General features: G+C 52.8%; 10 protein-coding genes across 10 annotated transcripts; 6 read left to right on the forward strand and 4 right to left on the reverse strand.

Annotated features, from left to right (window-relative positions):
- Positions 1–30: 30 nt before the first annotated feature.
- On the forward strand, positions 31–2,094 carry PV08_01438 (uncharacterized protein; the record flags this gene model as incomplete). The annotated part of the gene is made up of 1 exon (XM_016375800.1): positions 31–2,094. One exon carries the CDS (start codon positions 31–33, stop codon positions 2,092–2,094), a length of 2,064 nt encoding a protein of 687 aa, XP_016241076.1.
- A 638-nt stretch (positions 2,095–2,732) lies between these two features.
- PV08_01439 (uncharacterized protein) lies at positions 2,733–3,641 on the reverse strand (the record flags this gene model as incomplete). Its single annotated transcript, XM_016375801.1, has 1 exon — positions 2,733–3,641. One exon carries the CDS (start codon positions 3,639–3,641, stop codon positions 2,733–2,735), a length of 909 nt encoding a protein of 302 aa, XP_016241077.1.
- Positions 3,642–4,468: 827 nt separating this feature from the next.
- Positions 4,469–5,165, reverse strand: PV08_01440 (uncharacterized protein; the record flags this gene model as incomplete). The annotated part of the gene is made up of 2 exons (XM_016375802.1): positions 4,469–4,625; positions 4,684–5,165. The coding sequence occupies 2 exons, from the start codon at positions 5,163–5,165 to the stop codon at positions 4,469–4,471; spliced, it is 639 nt and encodes a 212-aa protein (XP_016241078.1).
- Positions 5,166–6,947: 1,782 nt separating this feature from the next.
- PV08_01441 (uncharacterized protein) lies at positions 6,948–10,487 on the reverse strand (the record flags this gene model as incomplete). The annotated part of the gene is made up of 1 exon (XM_016375803.1): positions 6,948–10,487. One exon carries the CDS (start codon positions 10,485–10,487, stop codon positions 6,948–6,950), a length of 3,540 nt encoding a protein of 1,179 aa, XP_016241079.1.
- A 2,262-nt stretch (positions 10,488–12,749) lies between these two features.
- On the forward strand, positions 12,750–14,747 carry PV08_01442 (uncharacterized protein; the record flags this gene model as incomplete). The annotated part of the gene is made up of 1 exon (XM_016375804.1): positions 12,750–14,747. One exon carries the CDS (start codon positions 12,750–12,752, stop codon positions 14,745–14,747), a length of 1,998 nt encoding a protein of 665 aa, XP_016241080.1.
- A 240-nt stretch (positions 14,748–14,987) lies between these two features.
- PV08_01443 (uncharacterized protein) lies at positions 14,988–15,710 on the forward strand (the record flags this gene model as incomplete). Its single annotated transcript, XM_016375805.1, has 1 exon — positions 14,988–15,710. One exon carries the CDS (start codon positions 14,988–14,990, stop codon positions 15,708–15,710), a length of 723 nt encoding a protein of 240 aa, XP_016241081.1.
- A 324-nt stretch (positions 15,711–16,034) lies between these two features.
- PV08_01444 (uncharacterized protein) lies at positions 16,035–17,503 on the forward strand (the record flags this gene model as incomplete). The annotated part of the gene is made up of 2 exons (XM_016375806.1): positions 16,035–16,136; positions 16,196–17,503. 2 exons carry the CDS (start codon positions 16,035–16,037, stop codon positions 17,501–17,503), a joined length of 1,410 nt encoding a protein of 469 aa, XP_016241082.1.
- Positions 17,504–18,725: 1,222 nt separating this feature from the next.
- On the reverse strand, positions 18,726–20,736 carry PV08_01445 (uncharacterized protein; the record flags this gene model as incomplete). The annotated part of the gene is made up of 2 exons (XM_016375807.1): positions 18,726–20,514; positions 20,570–20,736. 2 exons carry the CDS (start codon positions 20,734–20,736, stop codon positions 18,726–18,728), a joined length of 1,956 nt encoding a protein of 651 aa, XP_016241083.1.
- A 332-nt stretch (positions 20,737–21,068) lies between these two features.
- On the forward strand, positions 21,069–21,688 carry PV08_01446 (uncharacterized protein; the record flags this gene model as incomplete). Its single annotated transcript, XM_016375808.1, has 2 exons — positions 21,069–21,141; positions 21,198–21,688. 2 exons carry the CDS (start codon positions 21,069–21,071, stop codon positions 21,686–21,688), a joined length of 564 nt encoding a protein of 187 aa, XP_016241084.1.
- Positions 21,689–22,325: 637 nt separating this feature from the next.
- On the forward strand, positions 22,326–22,649 carry PV08_01447 (uncharacterized protein; the record flags this gene model as incomplete). The annotated part of the gene is made up of 1 exon (XM_016375809.1): positions 22,326–22,649. The coding sequence occupies one exon, from the start codon at positions 22,326–22,328 to the stop codon at positions 22,647–22,649; it is 324 nt and encodes a 107-aa protein (XP_016241085.1).
- Between the last annotated feature and the right edge of the window lie 577 nt (positions 22,650–23,226).

Raw genomic sequence — 23,226 nt, forward strand, 5'->3', positions numbered from 1 at the left:
TTAACATTCTCTCTTGCTGATTTTCATCAAATGGCGTCAACACAGCATGACTGTAAATACGAAGTTGTGTCGCCACAGGGCAAAACTACAGGATCATCTAAGGATTCCGAAGGCCATAAAGCACCCCCCAAAAAACGCTTCTGGGTCCGCTCCATCAGTTGTGTCCTTTGCCCTCCTATCTTCACAGCATACTTCATCTGGACATATATCGAGTTTCTTCGCCCCGAGAGTCTTCGCCGCAGCTCAACTTCGCCAACCTACAACGGGACATATGTCTGGTGGTCGTGGTTTGTCATCGGCGCCCTTGGGCTAAATGTCTCCACCTACATTCTCGCCGGGGTCGAAGCAGGTATGCTGATAACGCGAAGGCCGGGAGTTTTAACTACCCACCAGGTGGCTATGCACAAGGATAAATCCTGGAGCAAGATCAGCGATTGGATCAAGGTTCTACGAGCGATTTTAACCAAGACTAATGGAAACGATAAGGCTTTCTCGTGGATATGGCTTCCGTTATTTATCCTGAGCTTCTTGTCCTGGGCTTTCGTCCTCACCGGTCTTACAATGGGGACCCAGGACTCGTTCAAGCCAGGGAAAACACCAGGAGTACAAGTTCTAGGGCCTAATGTAACCAATTTCAATCGTCGCGCTGGTTTCGACGTCCTCGATGCGGCAAATCAAAACTGGGGTCAAACACAAGAAGCAAAGATCCCCTGGGTCGGCGCTTTATATTTCACCCCTGACTTCGCAAAAAACATCAACATGACCACCGGAAACACATTGCCGTCTGGCACTGAGCACCCAATATTCCTCGCGCCACAGGCTGAACACCCTGTCACTGGCGAGGCGTGGGGTATCCTGCTCAAGTACCAATGTACACCGATCACTGAGTTGTCTGACTTCAGACTGCTCAATCACCGCATCAACTCCTCCAACCCAGGGTATATCTATGGTGTCGAACGTAAGGAGGATGCAAAGTTCAGTCTTTGTCTTGAGTCCGACGTGCCGCCTCATATTTACTATGTTAATCCTACCGCTAACGGCACAATATCTCTCTTATCCCCCCAGGCGGATACAGAAAGCAGTAACATTTTCATGTTCGCAGAAGTCGCCCTTCCTGAATCCGTCTATGGCCTTACCGATAGCACGCGCGACTATAGTACCAACGGCATATACAGTATTGACGATGAGATCGTCTTAGAGATGGCACTCTGGCAATACGTACCTGTCAATGGTCTACCAGATGGAGAACCCGCGTGGCAACAAGGCACGATCCGCGATTTGAAGGGCGAACACGTTTTTAGATGGCCTTCAATGAACCAAACTACTCCGGTCACTGACTTCCCATTGCACGCAATCGGGGTCCAGTGCACGTCATCCTCAGAGACTGGCAGAGCGCGTCTCGATGGGATCTCCGGCACCTTCCACGATTTTCGTCGCGAGAACGCCTACCTTGACGAAAACAACGTTGCCTTTATCGGCCTGCCTCGCTTTAGTCTAGCCGTCCCCGCCATGTTCCTACCGGGGATCCGCGGCGATTCCGCATTCGGCTCTACGAGCGGGTCAGGCGGCATATACCCAAAGCTGAATGAAACATGGCTCCCAGATCCAAATCCATATTATAACGTTGAGCTCACGGATACGGTATATTGGATGCAAAACCGCACATCACCAGACTGGATGAGGCCACTCATACAATCAGCCGGTCTGCCGAGTAATATGACGGGCAAAGATGAGTCAGATTACATCCAGTATGACCGGCCCATCACACCTTCTGAACTCCAGCATGCGATGGAAGAAGCCCATAAGCTCGTTGCTGTTTCCCTCATGTACGATCAGCACCTGGCGCCGGGGAAAGCGTGGGCCCATCCTGACTTGGTGGCTACCGAACCTTGGACACAACTGGTAGCCGCAGAAAACAGTGTGCCGCCATTGCTAGTTTTGGTGATGTTGGTGATGTGGGCAGTAGGCTGCGTGGTGCTGGGGCTCATGTATGGCTTTAAAAAGAGGTGGGATGCGTATTTCAGTGTGAGGAGTCTGTATTGGTATTGTATCATGATAGCCAACCTGGATCCGGCCGAAGTGATGCGGAGTTGAATATTCTATGCTGGCTGGGTACGTCTTAGGTTTGTCGGGAGAGGTATATATAGTCGCATCAGGATCCGGTGCCTCAAATCGGCTCCAGGAATCTGAGAGCACCACTATGCACAGGGGCCGTTCATCTCGGCAAGTTTGATGCGTAGTAGAGGCTGCGGTCCCTTTTACCTTTACCCCTGCTCTCTACAAATCTGACTGAAAATGTAAATCCACGGCCAGACACGCCGCAAAGAACATGTGCTACTGAATCGAGATGCTCCTCTGATGCCATGTCTTCGTACTCTTGATGTATCAAGAAGGATCTACTACTGTAACTCTAACAACCATCAAAAACCATACGCTGTCATTTGTCCCCCAGTGGCTCCTGTCGTCTTCTTCGTCTTGGGGGTTCTTTCTACCCTGTACGCTGTCTATCGAGAGTGTACGACGCTGTCCCTGGTTCTACGCCAGATACATGACGTCCTTTTGTATCGACGATGATAATACGGCTGACCTCGGCCCTTGGTTTACTCCCGATTGCCAGACTGGCCGGCCGCCGTGGCCACGTATCACTGGGCCAGGAGCTTCAGCGCCGAACAAGCTTCGAGCACCTCGTTAGACCCTTCTGGCAGCCAGCCGGCCGGCCAGCCAGTCAGTCCTTAGGATGGCGTCACTTCTGACAAATCGTTGACGTAGTGTCTCGCAAAAAGGTCGTTTTGAAGCCACCAGTATTTGTTCAGGGCTTTCAAGATGTCGACCTTGGTCTTGACGTCGAGGGCCTCGACGCCCATGACAATGTCGGTGACGGCATTCTCGACCCACCCCAGCAGTAGGTTTATGTCGCGATACTCGACGAACAGAGGGGGTTTGTTCTTCCTGTGCTTCAGCCCGGAATCCATCGAGCCCGTGTGCGCCTTGCCGACTTTGTCGATGTAGTCCCAGAACTTGCTCCCGGGCGTCCAGTCGTGGTTGGACACCAATCTGACCAGGTATCCCTTGAGGAAATCCTTTCTGAATTTGATGTTTGCGTGGTCGATGTTGAGCTCGCGTACGTCGACCGATGCGCCGTCGGCGGACTGTGCGGGCGCGAACGTGGCGGCGGTGATGTCGTACTTGAGCAGATGTTCGTAGACGGCATCGACGATGCCGTTCAGCAACGGCGCCAGAACCGGTTTGCACGCTTCGATGAGAGGTCCGTCCTTCTCCGGATCCCACTGGAGGAACGACTGCAGGTATGCCATGCGGGCCGGGAGGTCGTGGGTGATGAGTGCCCCGTCGATGTGCTGCATGGTTGCCGTGCTGTCGAGCCTTGTCTTGTTGTAGAGGACCAAGATAGCGAATCCTTTCTTTTTGGGAAGAGCGGGGAAGTCGTACTTCTTTTGTATATAGTCTGCTTCGAAGAAAACAGACCGGACGGTGAGTTGGGGAGGATGAACACTTTTATATATGACTTGCTCCGATTCACTCACGCTCTGTCTCTGCGGCAGCCGGCGGACAAAGACTGCCCACGAGGGCTTCCGGTGGATCAACTTCACTCGAAGGGCTGCCAAATCTCTCTTGCAGCACATAATCGAGGCGAATGCCCAAATACGATATGGGTAATACGGCGAAGGTGATAGGCCGGTCGTCTGGCTGGAAAAGTCGCCGACAACAGTGTTTCTCCGCGGGACACACGTTCACCGTACTGTGAACGCAGAGAAGTTCGACACCATCGTTGCCGTTGTTCAACACAGCCTGCGCCGCTGAAGCTCGTGGCCTGACTGTGTCGAGCAGGGTGGAAATTGCGTGAGACCGTGGAAAAACTGGTTGACAAACGTCCCAGGGTCTGTGGTGAGGAGTTCCACCAGCCAAAGCCCACCCGAAGGGCGGCGGCAGTTGTCAAGCCGTCAGCAGCACGATGACATCGACGCCCCGTGTCTGTCCGGTCGTCAGTGGACGTCGCTATGTCTTTGTTTCACGCGTGTCTTGCCGCATGAGGTTTCTATACTTTATCCCGTCAGACTAGGATTCCAAGGAACCCTGCAGAGAACTTGGAAAGACTCCCTTGAGTACAGTGTAGCATCTTGTAGCTGATTCATGATAGCTACATCCGTCCATGTTCATGTTAATCATATGTATATGGGTATCTTATCTCATACGATGCTCGTTCTCCCGACTCCAAAAGACGTTTCAAACGATCTTTGAGTGCTCCTGATTCCCAATTCCCCATCCCCGACTCCTCGTTCTTGATTTCCCGGTTCCTGATTCCATGTCCCATGTCTCAAACACGGGGATAGAAGCCGACAAGTGAAAATAAGTCATAAAGCCCGTAGGAAGGAAAAGGTATCATGATTCCCCAGAGAAGCCAACGTCATCATGAGCCAGCTAGAAGAGATAATAAGCAAAACTGAGACTGTTATCCAGGTCTGCTTGCGTATAGTGTGTTGGCCTTTGATAGTTTGGTTTTGGTCTTGGTTTCGGTTTCGACTTCGACTTCGACTTCACTTTGTTCTTTGGATTGGACCTGTTCGGTGTTCACATCGTCAGCCATGACACTAACTAGACTCTCTTCCCTGCAATCTGGAATGCGGAATATACAGCAAAACCAAAAGAAAACGGAAGAAGACTAACCCTGGCTCTCTATCCTTTTGAATCTGGCGATACCAAGCCTTGGCCCTCCTGAGGTTACACCGCGGACACAATATCCCGTCAAGCTTTGTCGACTGATATGGTTGTTGTTGGTGCACCACTGATGTCGTAGACGATGTGGCCTCGCTCTGTCTCCTCGAGTATGCGGGCTTGTTTGCGCCGTTGTCCAGCAGAACGTAGGGGGGGAGTTCCTCGTCGTCAGAGTTGTGTCTCGTCTCACCTTCGAGCGATTCTTCTGTATATGACCACGAAAATTGGTTGTCGAGAAATTCTTCTCTCTGCTCGCTTGACGGTGTCGAGCGTAGGGAGTCATATGGGGGGCATTCCTCTTGGATGGAAGGCAAGCGAGACGTCCTCGACGTGCTCGCTCGCAACGGCGCTGGTCGCTTGAAGGGCGATGAGGCAATGACGGGGTGGTTCGTGCCTTGTGCATTGTTTGAGCAGAACGGCTTCACCGTTGTCATCATGGCTGCTGATGTGCAGGTCGAAGAGCCGCAGCGTGAGAGGAGAAGCACCAGTGGAATGCCACGTAGGATGCTGCGGAGTCGGACAGCTTGTTGCGGTTCTTGTCGTCAACTTTCGGCGACGAGTGACAGAATGAAAGCCTTGAACTGCGTTATATCATCTGTGGCGGGTCCGGGGAATATATCGACGCCCTCAAGAGACACTGGTGCCTCTGCCAGGTCAAGGTGCGTGCTCGTCCTGTGTTCAAAACGCCACAAAGGGGTGTGTGTTGTAAACTGAGGTGGCCGCCTTAAATGCTTCGTAGATGCATGTAGATGACCAGCTACGCTCAGTCGACCAACTGGTGAGCAGCTCAGCTCCCCACAGGCTGGGACATGTGTGAACCATATCTAGAAAGAGTTCTCCTCGTCCCAAAACTGAATAAGATAGACGGCACACACATACGCGAACACGAGATGAAGCTGACCGGAAATTTAACACGTCAACCTATCACCGGGGCCACGGTGGCATAGGTCGAGGCCGTCTGACCTTTGCCTACCTGAACTCTCAGGCGGCGCGTCCATGTGCTGAGTGAGAGGGAAGATCGAATACGGGTCAGCTTACCCGAGTAGTCGGACCCTGCACCTGTCTAGACTGTTTTCAACATCTGGTGGGTATTCCGGCATCTGGCCAGCCATCTCACCTTGTCGACGTCTTGGATGGTGCAAGATTGTCCAAAGAGCGAACAAATATTCTCCGACTTCACTTCGGGAGTCCCTGTGATCCTGTGGTGTGGTAAGGCCCCATGGGAGACCTCAATTGCCAACACACATCGAACAGTTTCCGCGTTTGTTGTGCTTCAGCCGGACTCAACTCTTTGCCCAATTGTAATTTGACTTGGTCGATGGTGACGATGGAACGTGCCCGCCGAAAGCTAAGTCAATGTAATGGCCGATGACATGAAAAGGCGTGTCCAGAGTCGTACCCCATTTCAGCCCCGTCATGACCGGGGGATGTCGTGGCGTCTGTTCAGCCCTGTGTTACAGCCGGGGGCGCAGTCTAACTACGGGAGTAATCAGTAGCGGTCAGCCGCGGAGTCCTCAATTGTGTACAAGATGCGAGGCGACAGCAAGCCACACGGCGGAACCGAGATTCCTGATGGCATAGGGTGCAGTGATTCGCATTTTGTCCACCGTCAACCGTCTTCATGCAAGTCGAGGTGGGAGCATGGTACATTGCTTCGAGATCCTCACTTGAATGCTTCCAAAGCTATCTCTCAATGACATCATAACGCTGTATATTTAACTACTATTCGCTTCTACATCTTCATATCTCGACAAGGTACTCTTTCCACATTGCAAAGTGTCGACACACAAAGGGCTATGTAGACTCCCGACAAATATACGCCATTGACAGCTGTCTCAATGCCGCTTACAAAGAAGCAAATGTGAAACTGCCTTGCTCAACCTAGAAAGGACAAGACATCTGCATTCGAGCCCTGAACTCCCTGCTAACATCGGTAACAACGCTTCTTAAAATCTATCCCATGGTCGCTCGAAAGGTCAAGATTCTCAGGAATCATCCTTAGGCTCCGTGGGAGACGTAGCTTCCTCCCTTAACATTTGGCATAGTCAACACCATTGGATCCTGAAACAATCGTATTCAGCCATGACCACAGCACCTGAGGACTAAGCTAGGACGTAGAGACGTCGCGTAACCACCAGAAAAGCGTATAAAAGCATCATGTTGCCCTCGGAAGTCATGCTTAGAAACCGAACGGATTATCAGCCGCTATATCTGTGTCAGTATTTTATGCTCCCATAACATGTGAGAGGGTTGAACTTACTAGCATTGGCAAGATTCGCACGCCGTCCAGTAGGCTGGGGAGTCAACTTCTTTGTTGGGGACATTCCAAATTTGATATCAGGAGCTGGCCCTGTTTTCTGTGGTTGTAGAGGCGCCGCTGCAGGGAACTGAGGCATCGGGGGCACAGGCGGAGGTGAGAATCTCTGAAACCCATTCTGCTGAGGTAGTTGCCCAGAGCCAGTTGCTTGAGGTGCAATTCCCTGTTGAAACCCTGTAGGCTGGGTTTGTATAGGTTGAGGCTGCTGTGGATATCCCGTTGGTTGCGGTGCAATTCCCTGTTGGAACGCTGGAGGCTGGGCTTGTAGAGGTTGCTGCGGATATCCCGTTGGTTGCGGCGGTATAGCTTGGCCAAACCCGTTCGGCTGCTGTTGTTGGATTGGAGACGCATAACCCGTCCTTTGAGGTTGCAGGGCTGGAGGGAGCACTGTGTTGATACCACCTGACGCGGCATTCGGTTGGAAAGGCATCCCGGTCGGCTGTGGTTGGAATGACGTGCGAGGGTCTGCAAATGGACTACCAGCAGCATTGCCATTAAGATAGGGTTGCTGGAACTGTCCGAACTGGGAAGGCTGTTGGAAACCAGTAGGCTGTGGACCAAGACCGAATTGACCGAACCCAGTAGGTTGTGATTGCAATTGCATCTGCTGATATTGTTGCTGCAATCTTTGTTGTGTTAGATCGTTCAGACTCTGGCCTGGAGGCGCTTGGAGTGCCGAAGTATTAGGGATGCCGGTGAGTTGAGGTTGTAGAGGCTGAAGACCAAATTGATTGTGCTGAGGGTTTTGGGGTGCAGATGTTGGTCGCGGTGGCGGTGGTAATAGACCTGCTCCTGAAAAGCTTTGCTGTGGTGCTGTCGGCCTCTGCCTAGGTGGGTTGAACTGCTGTGGTTGTATCCCTGTTTGTTGCGGCTGGAGGCCAGAGAAAAACTGTGGAGTTGCTCCTGTCTGCTGAGGCTGCTGGACAGGAGGAGCCTGGATAACTGGAGGTTGCGGTGGTGCAGGCGGAGGTGCTGGTGCTGGCTGACTGACCGCAGGTGCAGGTGGTTGGGCGGGAGTCGGTACAAGGGGTGCGTCTAGCAAAGACAAATCCTGCAAGGCGCCCGTAGGCGGTTTGGGAGCTGTTGGCGCCGCAGAAGCTGGCTTCGCTGCAGGCGTCTGCGCGGGTTGCTTGACAGTCCATGCGTCATCATCGAATCCACCTTCTGGTTTCCTCGGAGGCGCTTCGGTCAGAGGTGTCGCTTTTGCATCGCTCAGGTTTTCTGCCTCCTTCTTGGCGAAAGCGTCGGCGTCGACCACGTCGCTCGTCTGTCGGTTAGCTTCAGGCCTGCCTCTACGGGTGTTGTTATGCAAGGCTCCGCCAGGACCTGAGAATATTCCTCCTGCTCCAGCTTCGCCATTGGTACCATTCACGCTGGCAGACCGCGCTCGTCCAAATCGCTGGTCCAGGTATTTCATGACCTTGAGCGTGTCCCCTTCTTTGAGACCTAGCGTCCGTAGAGTGTCGGCCGTGATATCTGGTAACACGGTTTCATCCATTGAATCACGAATCATGGCCTGCGAGTATCGTTCACACTGATGTGGCCCAACACCTGCTTTCAGGAAAAAATCAAACCAATCGTACTCGGGTACCTTTGGTTGCTCTACCGAGGCACCACTGCGCGCTTTGGACTGCTCAGATGACTGTTGACTTCTGCGTTTCATCTTGATCAAATCAGCGACTGGAATGTGCTCCTCGATCGATTCGTTCGTTACCTGTTCAACATACTCAAGGTCTTCTGGCGACATCTTGGTTACAGGGACTGCAATCTTGACGCCGTTGACCTTGTGCAGATGGATTTTGCCCTCTGCCACACCTAAGAATTGAGCTTCAACCTTGAACGAGCCGGAGTGGTCCGTCCAGGTCCTGACTTTAGTCGGGTCGGGCTTGGACCGTTTCTTCCGATCATCCTTTTCTCTTCGGTCTCGTCTGGAGGTCTGATCGTCTGCGAGACTACTTCCGCGCTGAGGGAGTGACATTCCCGGCCCCACCTCGCTGCGTGAGCTCAAAAGCTCAGCTTGCTGCCGTGCCCGATCAGCTCTTGCGGCTTCCTTGGCGAGTCTTTCTTCTTCAAGGCGGTTCTGCTCAACTGAACTTAGGCCAGCATTTAACCCACTCCGTGATGGCGGCTCAAGAGAGACAAAACCGGTCACTTCGATATAGCTGCTGGGAACCACGCCCTCCTTACCATTCTTCAATCGCCTAACGTTCCACCACTCCTCAGATTTGGTATCGTCTAAAATGATGACCTCATCTCCGACACCAACCGTAACTTCATCGTCCCCCTGGGCCATGAAGTCGTAAAGCACCTGTCCCTTCTTGTGGCTTCCACCACTAGAAGCTGCCTCAATTACCTCTCGAATGCCCTCTGCTCGATGAGCACCCGCGATTTCTCCCAGCGCTCGAACGATTTCTTCTGCGGTATCCTTGGCTCCGGCGTGGAGATCCAGGCTCTTACTAGGCCTGACGAGCTCTATGAAGACGTGCTTGCCCTCGATCGAATAGTGTGTCATTCTATCAGCCGTCCATTCCTGTGACGGGCCATCTCTTGACTTTTCGGGAGACAACATGATGGTTCCTGTGGCGATGTTAATGCCCAAAGTCGTGGGCATCTTCCGCCTTCGTCCCATGGCCGACACCATCTCGTTAATGTTATATAGGTGATACCCACCCGGGGATCGAATGGGTGCGTCGTCGTCAGGTCGTCCGATGGCTCTGTTATAGGGCGGGGATGGTAGTGGGCCTCCCCCTTCTTCATCTTGCTGCGAGTATGAAATAGGAAGTGTCGCAGGTTGCGACACCGGTCTCTGAGGAAGTGCAGGTGCCGCTTCTTCTTCCTCTTCGTCAGAGGGGTCTGGCGTGAGCTGCACTCGAGGAGGCGTCGCTGCTGGGCGGGCAGAGGTAGGCGATGTAGGGGCTTGACCTCCTAACACCCGCGCTAGGTTGGCTGCAGGATCATGCGTTGATCTCGCAGGGGATGACGGGCTAGCCAGCGCCTCCGGCTCGGGCGCAGGAGGGATGGATCGTCTCTGAGAGGCCGAGGAAGGGGTGGGAGGTGCATCTCGAGAGATCTCAATGTAGTTTGCTGGTGCAAAGCCATAATCGTCGCCGACGCCGACAAGAGTCCAATCTGGGTCTGAGGTGTCGTAGACCTGTAGAGTAGCGTCTTCTGTGAAGGAGACTTCCTCGTCAGTCTGCCGGGTATAGTCGTAAAGAGCTTTGGCGGTATGGACTGGTTTGGCTTCTTCGACATAGTTGTTTGGAATCAGACCCTCAGGTTCATCCTCATCCTCCCCAGCTGCCTTCTTCTTGGCCTTCCACCAGTCATCCTCGGTGCTTTTTTCGAGTATGCATAAGAGTTCCCCCTCTTTGATCTCAAGCTCGCCGGCACCTTGCGGTTGGTAATCATAAAGAGCAGTGCATACTGCCACGAAGCCCATAGTGTGGATAAAGGCAAAGGTGGTCGAAGCAAGCTGGCCGTTTACGATGAAGCTACAAGGCACAAGCCATCGGCTTCGACACCGTGATCAACTGTGCTGGGGAAATCAAGGAAGCAAGCTGGTGTTTCGCTTAAGCGAGCAATTCGTAAGATGTCACAGGCTAACGTTGGGTCGGGCGAGGAATGGTTGACGGCGTTGGGCGTGGTGTTGAGCGGCTGATGCGTCCAGTGCTGCCAGGACAGGTGCTGCAACGTGTATGTGCACAGTTGCACGTATGGCTTTATTATGCAATCGTCGTGGAAATCGGTCAAGGTCTGACTGTAGATGCAGGCGTAGCCGATTCCAGGAACATACGACGCCTGCGCCTCCGAGAGCTGCGACTTGACGATGCATGGCACGCCAAGGCTCGCGGAGAAATGTTGATGCGATCGGATCCTGACACCAACAAACCACAGGAAGCTTAAGTGTCTTGCTGTGTCAGTACAGGTCACTCTCTCTTCGTTCTCTGCCTGCTCGCTCGCTCTCGCTCTCTTCTACAATATCATCGTCGTCCACAGCTACGCAGGCAGCCATCCAAGGTCATCTTTAATTGCTTGCATTTTCGCCTCTCTAGTTATTCCAATCTGCTGAGTCACACATCCATCTGGGCAACCAGATTCAGTACATCACTCATCCAACTAAACCACGGTCGTGTAGAGCCATTATTAATATCTCGTTCTATCTCATATGACCAAGGATATCGGCGACCGGTGTGTTTGAGCCCATCATCGTGACCCAGGTCGTCTCGCACGCTGAACGGTTGCCATCAGAACCCAATAAGAAAGCTGGTAGTATATTCGTCCCTTTGGGTAGAGAAACTGACGAAGTCTTCCACCTCTGAAGCCACCATGTCAAACTTCGCATACCAGTCGATCCGGACTCGATCTTCTTGACGGCGTCCACAAGTGTCTTATCTGGAACTCGCGCCTCCTTGTACAGTGGTTTTCGCAATCGTGGATAGTCTCATTACTCGAGATCGAGCCACAATACTCTCCTCCAGTTCGTTTCTTACCGCGACAAGCTCCATGAAAATGGATTGAGGAGTTATGTAGCGAAGGCGTCCAGAGACTCGAGGATGGAGAGTCCCTTGGGCAACAGGAGAACGCCGCAGTCAGTGGGAAGACCTGGTACCGTTCTATCACATTCGTTGAACAGTGTTAGATCCTGGGACGAAGCGAATGATCCTTTGATAAGGGAAAGCTCTAGGCTCCAGACAGTCATAGAGGTACCGATAATGGTCACAGAGCAGGTATGAGTGTTCGGGTTCTTCGGAGGGCTGAGCTTGTGGGCGGATAACAAACCCGAATGTCCTTAGCCACTGATGCAGTTGAGATGATCCTTGGGCGATTGGTCTTGATAATCTGTCGCATATGAACAGAACTCCTGGGCATTGAAGCTTGTTTATCGTGTCAGTTGGGATGGCTCCAGACAGCTACCTCACCTGATATGACCAGCTTTGATCTGTGGTCGCCTGGCGATAGATCCTGGTCAGCAATAGTCGAAGACTGGGATTTTAATTCAGAAAAGAATGCGTGGCGAGTCTATCAGTGTACATGAAAATGATGAGGCCAACAGACAACAGTGAAGTCGACGTCTGTGTACTAAGGGTGAGGTATGATATAGCACAAAGCTTTCGTTCAGCCTCCGCCATGTGTCACTGCTGTGTGTCTCCATCAAGGGCCCGATCGCTAGCAGAGCGCTAGCAGAGCGACACCATCAGTGCGTCGTATGAGGCCGCACTCACACCTGCTCCAAGTTAGTACTTTGTGCTTCGTACATACTCTGCACGTATTACCCAGGTACAGTACCTGAGGCACGAATTTTTAGGATATTCTAGGGCTCGCCGAGCCACTAGGCTAGGCCCGGTTCGTGTTTCAGCCACAAATTACTTGCCTCCTTCGGGGCGGAATTCAGCATATCAGAAGTACTGAAGAGCCTCAGACTCGGTACGACCGCCTATCAACCAACTGTACCCTCTTCAGGCCGCCCAATTTCAATTTTCACCATGGGCGCTGGTGCATACTTGGCGTCGCTTCGAGCCCTACGGATACCTACCTCTAGAAGTACTGTAACAATTGACGGAGGCTGAGCCATGTAAGACGGCTTTGGGTACAAGTAGGATGCCCGGCTCCCTTCCCTTGGTGTTGCCTATCTGATATCTGCTATACGGGAAAAGATACTTCAGGATTGCGGATAGGCAATAAAACCCACGTTTCGTCCCTCATGACGCCTTGGGCGAGAACAGAGAAGACCCGGGCGAGTGCCATCACAAACTCAGACGAGACTTACGCTGCGACCGGAAGACAGGCTCGGATTCTGTCCAAAGATGCCGTGGTATACTATTCAACGGCAGCTGCACTGTTCATCACTCCATTGATCGCGACCATAGTCTGGTTAAGCACCAACCGCAACAATTGGGGCAACCAACATTGGTCTTTCATCCACAGTGCCACCATCGGAGGACGCTTGACACAATCCGGAGCCAAAGCCATTGATTTACTATGCAGCGCCTTTATCGCACCATTGGTCCTCGCTGGATTCAACTTCATCTGGTTCTCCTGTGCCCGGGTCGCTACAATCAACGAAAAGGACCCATCTGCTCAGGGAGTACCTCTGGCGTGTCTGGTCGAGCTGAGTACCACGACCGGCGGATCCTACGACATCTTAAAGCTGTCCACACTCCTAGCTCCACGCACACGGCGACTATTGTATCTCGCCCTGCTTGTTATCTTCAGCGCGTTGGCTAAGTCTGCCTTCGGCAATGTGATAGCCTACGAAGCTTTCAATGAAGATGCGGCAGGCCAGGGCACGAGACTTCGAATGCTCAGCGATGCGCAGCTTGCAGTACCCAACTCCTTTGTGTCGACCACTTTCGCTGGCGTTTGGGGGTTCAGTACTCAACAGAGATCTAGCTTTGCCAATCAATTCAGTGGCATGATGACTGGACTGAGCATCTCTAATTCGTCTTCGCTGTTGACCGACAAGGCGTACATACTCAACAATGTGACCACTGCTTCAATATCACTTCCATCCACGGTCCGAGCCTTACATTCTGTTCCGGCTTCTCGATGGACAGTATCCTGCAAGCCTTTTGCTCCGGACACGTTCATGGTACAACAGATGGGTGTCAAGTCTGTTCTCTTCACCATGACCCGTGGTCAGACCGATCTCCTCTCTGGCTATTACCCAGGCGATATCGCTTTGATGCAGAATGCGTACAACGACGACTACCCGTTCATGGCATTTCCATACAACGGCTCTTCGGCCTTTCTCGGCTACGCAGGCAGTTTCAACTTGAGCAACGAAACGTACCCATCGCCATATGGCGACATTATACCGAAGGCGTTCAACATGACCGCGTCAGGTTTCAATGGCACGAAGCAGATAATGTCTGTCTGGGGAATTGAATGCCAAGTTCAGCGACAAAATGGGACTGTTGACTTGGTTCGCTCGGCGGAGGGATGGGATCGCAATGCGGCGAGCGTCAAAATGTCCGACGGGAAAACAGTATACCAACCCTTGCGTATGCAGCAACTGCAACTCAGCCTGAATTACCAAGCCCCCGATGTGACGATTCCTGGACTGGCCCCGGCCCTTGCAAGGTCTGCAGATCCATGCTATGATGCCACCATTACGGGCACCGAATGTGCTGTCTCGACAAGCAGTGACGGCACGTCGGAGACAACCTCAAGGACAATCGACTTTGAGACATTGGCTCTCAACTTCCTCTACGCGTCCGCAGAGACGGAGCGCATGGCATATGAGGTAGCGAGCACAAACACTTCGCGGGATCAGCCTGACTTTTTTGTCAATGTCACAGACACTTCTCAGATACTGCGGTACCGCATCACGTATGTGCCGGTGATACTGTTTATTGGCATAGGGTGCATGTTTGTTGCCGCAGGCATCACCCTCGCCCTTGTGGCAATGAGCTGGAAGAGCATCAGCGCCAGATCCTTCCGACAGGTTGACAGCCTAAGATTGTTGGTTGATGTGCTAGCGGGGCTGAGGCAAGATGAGTTCGTGAGTCGACCCCAGTTCAACACGACGCTTGAGGGGACTAGCCTCCAGAACGACAGGGACGAAAGCAAGATTTCCAAGTTTGAGGATCTGAAGGCTTCGTCTGGTGCGGAGTTGGAGACCTGGGCATCGGCCTGTCGAGTCAGGTATATCGAGGACAATGGGGCTGTTGGTCTAGAGCGTCTACCCGCTGAATCCTGAAGACTGGGAGTGCTTTACCCGACTAGCGACTGAAACTCCCGAAAAAGTATATCGGAATATACCCGTCCCGACCACGATAAGTTATCACGGTGTTGATGCCCCCCTCGTGACTATATGAATGTGCGACGAGACACGAGGTTTTCGTAATACCAGGCCCGTGCTGTTTGCTTCTCTCTTTAATAACAGCCCTCCCCTCCTTTGAAAATCATCACTACTAGTCTAAGGCCCATAGTTGTCACAATGGCACCGTCCGACACAACCATCATCTTCGTCCCGGGAGCCTGGCACACCCCAGATTGTTTCTCCCCAACCACCACTCTCCTCGAAGAGGCCGGCTACACCATCGATCTGGTCTACCTCAAATCTGTTGGCCCAGCTGAACATGTCAAGGACTCGCAACCGGACATTGACACCACCGCCGCCGCCATCAGGCGCGCTGTCGACCGGGGTCACAAAGTAGTCCTCGTGTGCCATTCGTACGGCGGCATCCCCGGCGCCCAAGCCATCAAAGGTTACGAGTCTCACATCATCAATTTCTTCCTGTGCTGTTCGTTCATCATCCCGCAAGGCAAAACCCTGATCGGCGCCTTTGGCAGTGACTTACCCTGGTTCAACATATCCGAGGACAGAACGGAAGTCAACCCAGCCACTCCCGCCGAAACCTTCTACAACGACATGTCTGAGGAGCAAGTCAAGGAAGCGGTGTCGAAGTTGAAACCGCACTCGTATCAGACTTTCCATTCCGTGGTCACGTACGAAGGGTGGCGGTTTGTGCCGACGACCTACTTATACTGTCTGCAGGATCAGGCGATTCCAATGTTTGTGCAGAAGTTGATGGTCGAGGAGTTTGCAAAGGGGGTCGATGTCAAGACGCCCACAGTGGATGCCAGTCACACCCCGTTTGTGAGCAAGCCATTGGAGACGGCGAATGCGATCAGGAGGGCGGCCGGCGAGAACATTTGAAGGAGTACAGTGAGGGAGTATTCTCTGATTGCCACAACGTCCTCATAGTGTAAGGAAGAAGCTCCTAGGTAGTAGTAAGGAGTGATTCGGAGCCACTCATAGTAGGAAGGGTACAGGTAGTTGTAGGTGAGAAATTATGCCCGAATCACATCGTATGTGCTGGAGTACAATACAATACTGCAAAGTGACTGTGGAGATGCTGCTGACCGTGTCCGTCTCTCCAACTTGGAAACTCCGTAGTGACATATCATCCCCGTCCATAAGGCACCCAGCTGTTCCTGCGTCTTCTACTCGAACCAGTCTTCGGATCATGAGGTGACAAGTATGATGGGCGTTCGTCGGTTTGTTTTGGCTGCTTTATTCGCACATTGCCTCGCCAGCGAAACCACCTTCAGCGTCAACGATGACCTCTTCGCTTTCCCACAGGTACAGGCTGCTGTCAACTGCCCGTGTACCTGACCATATCTCGTGCTAACAGTCTCCAGTATTCGGTCGAATTCGCGGACGCGTACATCCTAGAAGCCGATGCAGCAGCCTACTTGGCGAACGATGGAACGAAGCTTGCTGGCCATGCCGAAGTACCCTCGAAACTGGATCATAACACCTATGGGTCAGATGCAGGACAAGACTCCCGCCCAAGTGGCACGTACGAACGTCTCCTCCTCGAAGGCTACCCGCACCTCTGCTTCATTCCAGAAGCCAAGTCGGGCGCCGACAATGCCACCAAGCAAGAACCATCCGCCACAGACCGTGAGAAAGAGTTGGACCGTGCAGTCATTCGAGGATCAGAGCTGCTGCAGGGCATGGCATCGAACCAATGCCTCTATTACTCTACCGGCTGGTGGACATATTCATTCTGTTACAACGCGCAAGTGACGCAGTTCCACGCACTGCCACCGGGAACGAACGGGCGCGTGTGGCCTCCGCAAGAGGATCCTACTGTACCCAGCTTCGTCCTGGGCAGGTTTGAGGGACAGAAGAATAAAAAGACCGCCGAACACACCTCTTCGGAGCAAGCGGTCTCTACAGAGGTCCAGACACAAGCAGAGACCAATTACCTTGTTCAGCGCCTCGAAGGGGGGACGCCATGTGATCTGACGGGCAACAACCGCAAGATCGAGATTCAATTTCACTGTAACCCCCAACTTACTGACCGTATCGGCTGGATCAAAGAGACGGCGACGTGCGCGTACTTGATGATCGTCTACACCCCGCGACTATGCAACGATGTCGCCTTTCAACCTCCCAAAGAGAGTCGTGCACATTCCATTACTTGCACCGAGATCATCTCGGAAGGAGAAGTTGAGTCGTGGGAGGCCCGTGGTGAAGAACTAAGTCCAAGCCAGACACTTGAACCAGGTGAATCTCAACGGATCGTCCTCGGCAATGTCGAAATCGGAGCGAAGAAATACATTGGCCACGAGGGCAAGAAGCTTGAGCGAGGGCGTATTGTGCTCACGCAAGACGAGAAGGCAGATATCCTCATCATGCAGAAGAACGGACAAGTTTCGAGTTTGTCCGCGGCAGACATGAAGAAGCTTGATATTAGTCCAGAGGAAGTCGAATCATTCCGTATAGAACTCCAGAAGATGGCGGGTACCAAAGACTGGAAGATTGAACGACTCGACGACGTCAACGGCCACATCCAACTACGAGGTGTAGTTGCGTCGGACGATGAGGAAGAGGGCGAGGGCGAGGCCAAGACCCCAGAGGACGCCAAATCAGCTGAAACCAACGAGGACGAAGGAGCAGAAGTCGCTGGGAGTCAAGAAGAATACAAAGGAGAATTGTGAACAACATGTGTCTCGTGGCATACCGCTATCACTCTCTGCTCAAGCGATCTGACAAGCTGGTCTGGATTTGATAAGCCCTCGGACAGGATTTTTTCTTGATCCAGATGCGACAAGGAGCACGGCACGAAGATCAAGTCGCACCAACTAGTCAAGGGGTGTCCCAATAACCATCTGGTCACACTGAATAACTAGCGCTGTACCGTTTGCCGGTCAGTACGCGGACCCATCAAAACCTACAAAGACGCAGTCTGCACGAGTCTCTTCAGAGTGCAACCGGCAACGACGCAAACAGCGGCATACCGCGTGGCTGGCCATAGTGATGAGCGATGACAAAGGTTCATGGTGGATCGCGAACTAAGTTGGACAATTGTACTGCTTACAGTAGCACTTCCGCCGATTCGGGATCTGCGCAAGTAACGCACACAAACTCTACAGCACCGAGCCCAGCCGCCCAGCAGAAACGCATGCCATCGCAATTTACACCAGCTGGAATGATGTCCATTATATGTCGTGGACTTGGCATTCAACACGGCAAGGCATGCCATAAGAACTTTACTTACCTCAACTCATCCAAGGTATAACGACATCTGTTGGTGACAGGGTACAATAGAGAGAGACATGAGCAGAGATACTCCGTACTAGGTAGCGAAAGGAAACTCGCGGTCCGAGATCACTTTGTGTACCCAAGGTATCGAGGTCAGGTGGGATATCTAGGTTCCTTAGGTACCTTACATACCTAGATTGAAAGGTACATATACCTTGAACATGATGAATCCAAGCCAAGTCCAATCCAAGGCAATTCAATCGAACTCACAGAGCGCTACAAACCACACGACAAGTCACCGACGTACGTGCGCAGTATAGCTACCTTGGTTACAGGCTCGGCTAGGCTGTCCCTGATTTTTCTTATATACTTTCATTTCAATCGTCTCGTAAAGGTAACCCTCCCTATCAATCTGCCTGCCTGCCTATCTACCTACCTACCTACCTACCTACGCAATGGGGTCTGTGGGTATGTAAGCAGGTAAGCAAAGAAGGAAGTAAATAGGTATGTCGATGATGTGACCTGGTAGGTATCCAAAGTGCCCCAACGTTCACATCACAAGTACCAAACCACGGGCCCCGTCCTATACCAGAGTTCGGAAGCGTCATGAGTCAGGAGGTCTGAATATGGTTAAGCCATTGGCAGAGGACAACACAAACAAGAGTGCAGTGCTCGATATCAGGGAGGTGGTCTAGGTCCAATGATCTGCCTCCTCGCACCGCCAACGCCCAATCCTGTCCCGCCGCGGTTCTGGTTGTCTCCTCCCATATAGCCGTACTGATGCACGTCCCAGCTCTGGCCCGGAGCACTGCCTTGACTTATATCTCGTGCCCGCGCGGCCGTGTCCTTTTGGCCCTCTTCCCATTCTCTCTGCCGTTCGCGCTCGCGCTCCATCTCTCGCTCGAGCAGGGACTTGGACGCCCACCCGCCGGCTTTGGTGCGTGCTTGGGACTGCGCGCGTCGCTGGTTCTCAAGGTCCACCTCTGTAGTGGTCGAGTAATCCTGTGGACGGTGGGATGAGGGCACGGGTTGCGCTGGCGCCGCGTGGGACGCGAGGTACCGATCAGTGCGATTCGTGCCGGGCGTATAAGTCATAGGGTCGGGAAGGGGCCGTGCGGAGGCGGGTACTGGCTCAGGGCGAGGCGGCTTAGCAGGCGGTGTGTCCTCAACGTCTTGGGTTTTCTGCCACTCGCGCCTCAGGTAGTCTCGCTCCGACGCATCCCAGTCGTCTTCATGGCTTGTTTGGCCGACGTTGGATCGGCTTGGAAGAGGAGGCTGCCTGGGCTCCACTTGGGATCTGGCCGGCGGAGAGGGTTGCGTATGTTGGTGTTGTTGTGCTTTGAGTTCTTCTAACTGACGTTCGAGTTCGGCGATGCGTCGGCTCTCAGTCGACTCCTGCTCGATGATATGCTGCTTGTGCGAAGTAGCAGCGTCGACACGAGCTTGATCGGCCTGGTACTGGCTGAGGAATTGTCCATTCAAGCGAGCGTCACTTGTTGCTCGTTGGCGACTCCGCTCGGCTGCCGATCGTGCCTCCCGCTCAGCTTGATCTGCGGCTTCACGTTCTCGCTCAAGTTCGTAAGCGCGCTCTCTACGACGCTGTTCTTCTCGTCGCACACGTTCCTCTTCTTGTAGACGTTCGCGTTCTTGCGCCCTCTGTTCTTCGATTTCCTGTTCTCGAGCCCGTCGCGTCTCCTCGGCCCACCTGCGCTCTTCTTCGAGTCTGGCTTGCTCTTCTTCGGCGGCCCTTTGTGCTTGCTGTTGCCTTTCGTATTCTTCAGCATCGCGGCGTTTGCGCTCGGCCTCCTCTTTTAGGCGTTTCTCCTTTTCGGCAGCGCTCGGTACATTGGGAGCGGGAGACGTGATTTGTCTTCGTGCGCCAAATGCGACACCTTGATTGCCCTGGCTAGCTCCACCCATATACCCGTACTGATGAATGTTCCATGCCGGCGCCGTCTTTCCTTCATCAGCTTTGCTGCTCCAAGTACTGACCGCGCCGCCCGTAGCAAGCCCACCTCTCCCCAGAGTGTTTTTGGTTGGACTGATTCGGCCCGAATAAGCAGCTTTGTTCAGCGGGTTAAAAGTATATGAAGGACTATCGGCCGTAGCATTGCTTGTGCCTCGAGGACGAGCCGCAGTTGTGGTGGTGTACGCCGGTGACCTCGGTCCACTCGATCCTGTTCCTTGCGGGCTCATGGCTGCCCCTTTACTCTTCGCACCAAGTGTGGACGGGAATGCGCCCGGATTGATTGCATTTGCGGCGCGACTGAAGGCCGAGATACACTGTAAAACTTGTGCCGGATCCTTACCGTCGTAGAGATCGACAGTCAAGAAGCGGTCGTGTGAGGGGAGGTTCAACGGCGGTAATTCACAGGCGCGTAGAAAATGAGATATATTTTCCATCTGAACGAAAGGCATGTTGGACTGTTTATACTTGACGCCAGGAGAGACGACTAGGTTGACGAGCCTGGTAGAGCATGACCGTCAGCACGGCACGGTTTGATACACGGGTTTCATCGTACTTGCAGAGCGCGACGCCATCTTTCAAGGCATCCATCAAGTCTCCTGGGGGCAATCTCTCTCCTAGAGTATCTTCAATCCATGCTCTTACTTCTTTCGCGGCTCCAGGCGTGTACCGGTCAAGGCGCAATTTGCGCATGTCCTGGTCGAGACTTGTGACCGAAGCCATGACTACGGTTGATCGGAGAGTGTGGGTTCTTCAGGTCAGAGAAAGAGGTGTCTAGGTAGACCATGCAAAGATATTGTGTAGGAAGTAGATGGCGACAGGCGGGTAAAAGAGTGGCAGTGGCAGTGTAAGAGTGATCGAGGTGCTGAGGCGCCAGGCGTCGGTGTTGGAATATCGACCCCTGCAGGTTGACGTCGATCAGAACAAGCCATTGCATAATCCCGTCGTCTTAGTTGGAGCTTCGTCGATACATTATTCTTCTGCACGGCTTATGCAACAATCTGTTTGTCCAGCACTTTACTTGTTTGGCAACCAGTGACTACAAGTCTGCCACAATGGGGGCCATGAGAGATCTTTGGATCCGCTGGAAAATGCTGCGCCTTCCATGGCGCAAGCGATTCCTCGTCGGTTCGTGTATCCAGCGCTTTCCACGGTCGTTGACGTCTATGCTAACAACTCCGCAGGTCAAGATCTTGTAGGAAACACATACTGGGAGTTTCGAGACGCTCTCAACCACAACAGAATGCGACGAATGGTCAAGGCCGACCGTAAGACCCTCTATGCCGACGTCCAGATCTCGCCTCAATGGCATCAATGGCTGCGACAGACTCGATCGGATCCACCAAGTCTGCAGGAACAAGCTGCGGATCTGCAAAGACAGGCAACCTTAAAACACAATGCAAGGCTGGCGGATGAACGATGGGCAGCCAAAGCAAAGTATATTGAGAAGCCAAAGTCGACTGTCACACCACAGCTTTCAGGTGATCCTCAGAAGGATAGAGCAGCGGCTGAAAGCATGCCTGGACCACCTCCTCGACCCGAAAAGATCAAGAGTGGTGTTGAGACTCCTGCTCCGCCGCCCAAGGATCCATGGAAGCAGGTCGACGAGAAAGCCTCAAACCCTGGAGCAACATGGGCCCCTGAGTCGTGGGTTCCTGGGTCTTCCAAACGCTGAAGCCGTCGAATGGCTCTGTGACGGTCTACATGTCCGTCTCTCAGCTCGATATGTGATATATTCGGGGGGACTATGCCTGGTATCTGAATTTGATATACGGCAAACCCTACCACGATCCAGACAAACCACCACCTTCTCAACGGACACCGTGAACTGCGACTGAAGTTAGGATTTCAACAGGGGGATTTAGAAATGGTCATGATCTGTCAGTCTTTGGAACCTAACCCGACAAGATTGTCATTCTTCCCATCTCTCGTGTAAACAAGGCCGGATTGTCTCAAGGGGGTTCTGGCTTTGGATTTCCCGGATGGACAAACACATCATGTCCACGTCTCTTCCCTGTGCCCTTCACTTCAACACCGCTTGGCGAAGACTATTCGCCAATAGCCCTCAACACCGCCTTTGATGGCGCTAAACCAGGACGAGATACAACAATAGACAATCCCACCGTACTTCTATTGTCCAGGAGCACGACAATTTCAATTGTACAGTCATGCCTTTCGCATTTTATCTCGTCACTAGAACACTCCTCTCTCGCGTCATCTCACCTTCCCCGTCTCGACAGAACCAACAAGAAAGGCGTTGCACTCATCTACGAAGAGACGCTTGAACCATCAAAGAGTCCATCACAACGACAATGTCGACCAACAACGTCTCTTCACCGTTGTCTTCCTCTCGCCAAGCCTTGCCGATGACCGACCCAATCATCACCAACCCCGACATCTTCTTCTCACTCACCAAGACCGATGAACCAAAATTCCCCGAAACCCTCCCTCCGCCCAACAATTATCAAGAAAACGACGCCACCAGATCACTACAGGGGAGACAACGAGACTGGTGTGGCCTTCTACTATTGCTCGAACTGCACCAAGACCTGGGCGGTGGTATGGAGGGAGAAACCACAGATCTCTACCTTGTCGGTGTCCCTGGCCGACTACGAAAAATTGGCGATGGTGAGTAACTGCGAGGCCTGCGAGGAGAAGGTCCTAGAGGAGTTGCAGATGGCCCACGAGGGCTATGTGAGAGTGGAGGAGGAGAGCGAGGCGTGGGAATTGCTTTAGACGAGGCTCAAAATGGACCAATGAGAAACACACGTCATGCACAAGGCTGAAAAGGAGATAGCTGGGTCCTTCAATAATATATGTCTTCCAAAGGCACCTATAGTCATGGCGTGCCTCCCACTCTCAAGACATCCTACAAGAAATGAGGCGTTCGAGCCTGTCTCCAGCCATGTCTCCGCTCGTTGCTGTGGTGGACGTTGTCAATGTGGTAACCGCCCCATTCACAGGAGGTATAACCGTTGATATTGGCGGCTCCCTGAACCCCATCCTGTATCGAGACATTGACACTACGCTTGCTATCTGCCCATCCCCTTTGATCTGCCCCGTCTACTCTGTCTGTCCCCGTCTTTGGAGTGAAGGGCACATCCTCGTCAATTTACAAACTCCAGTTTATTAGATATGAACCCGAGGTCTTCGATCATGAGATGTGCCATCATGTACGCGCATGGGAAGTGGACATTGTCCGTCCGTGGTGCA

This window comes from Exophiala spinifera (assembly GCF_000836115.1).
Source record: "Exophiala spinifera strain CBS 89968 unplaced genomic scaffold supercont1.1, whole genome shotgun sequence".
NCBI classification, from domain to species: Eukaryota; Fungi; Ascomycota; class Eurotiomycetes; order Chaetothyriales; family Herpotrichiellaceae; genus Exophiala; species Exophiala spinifera.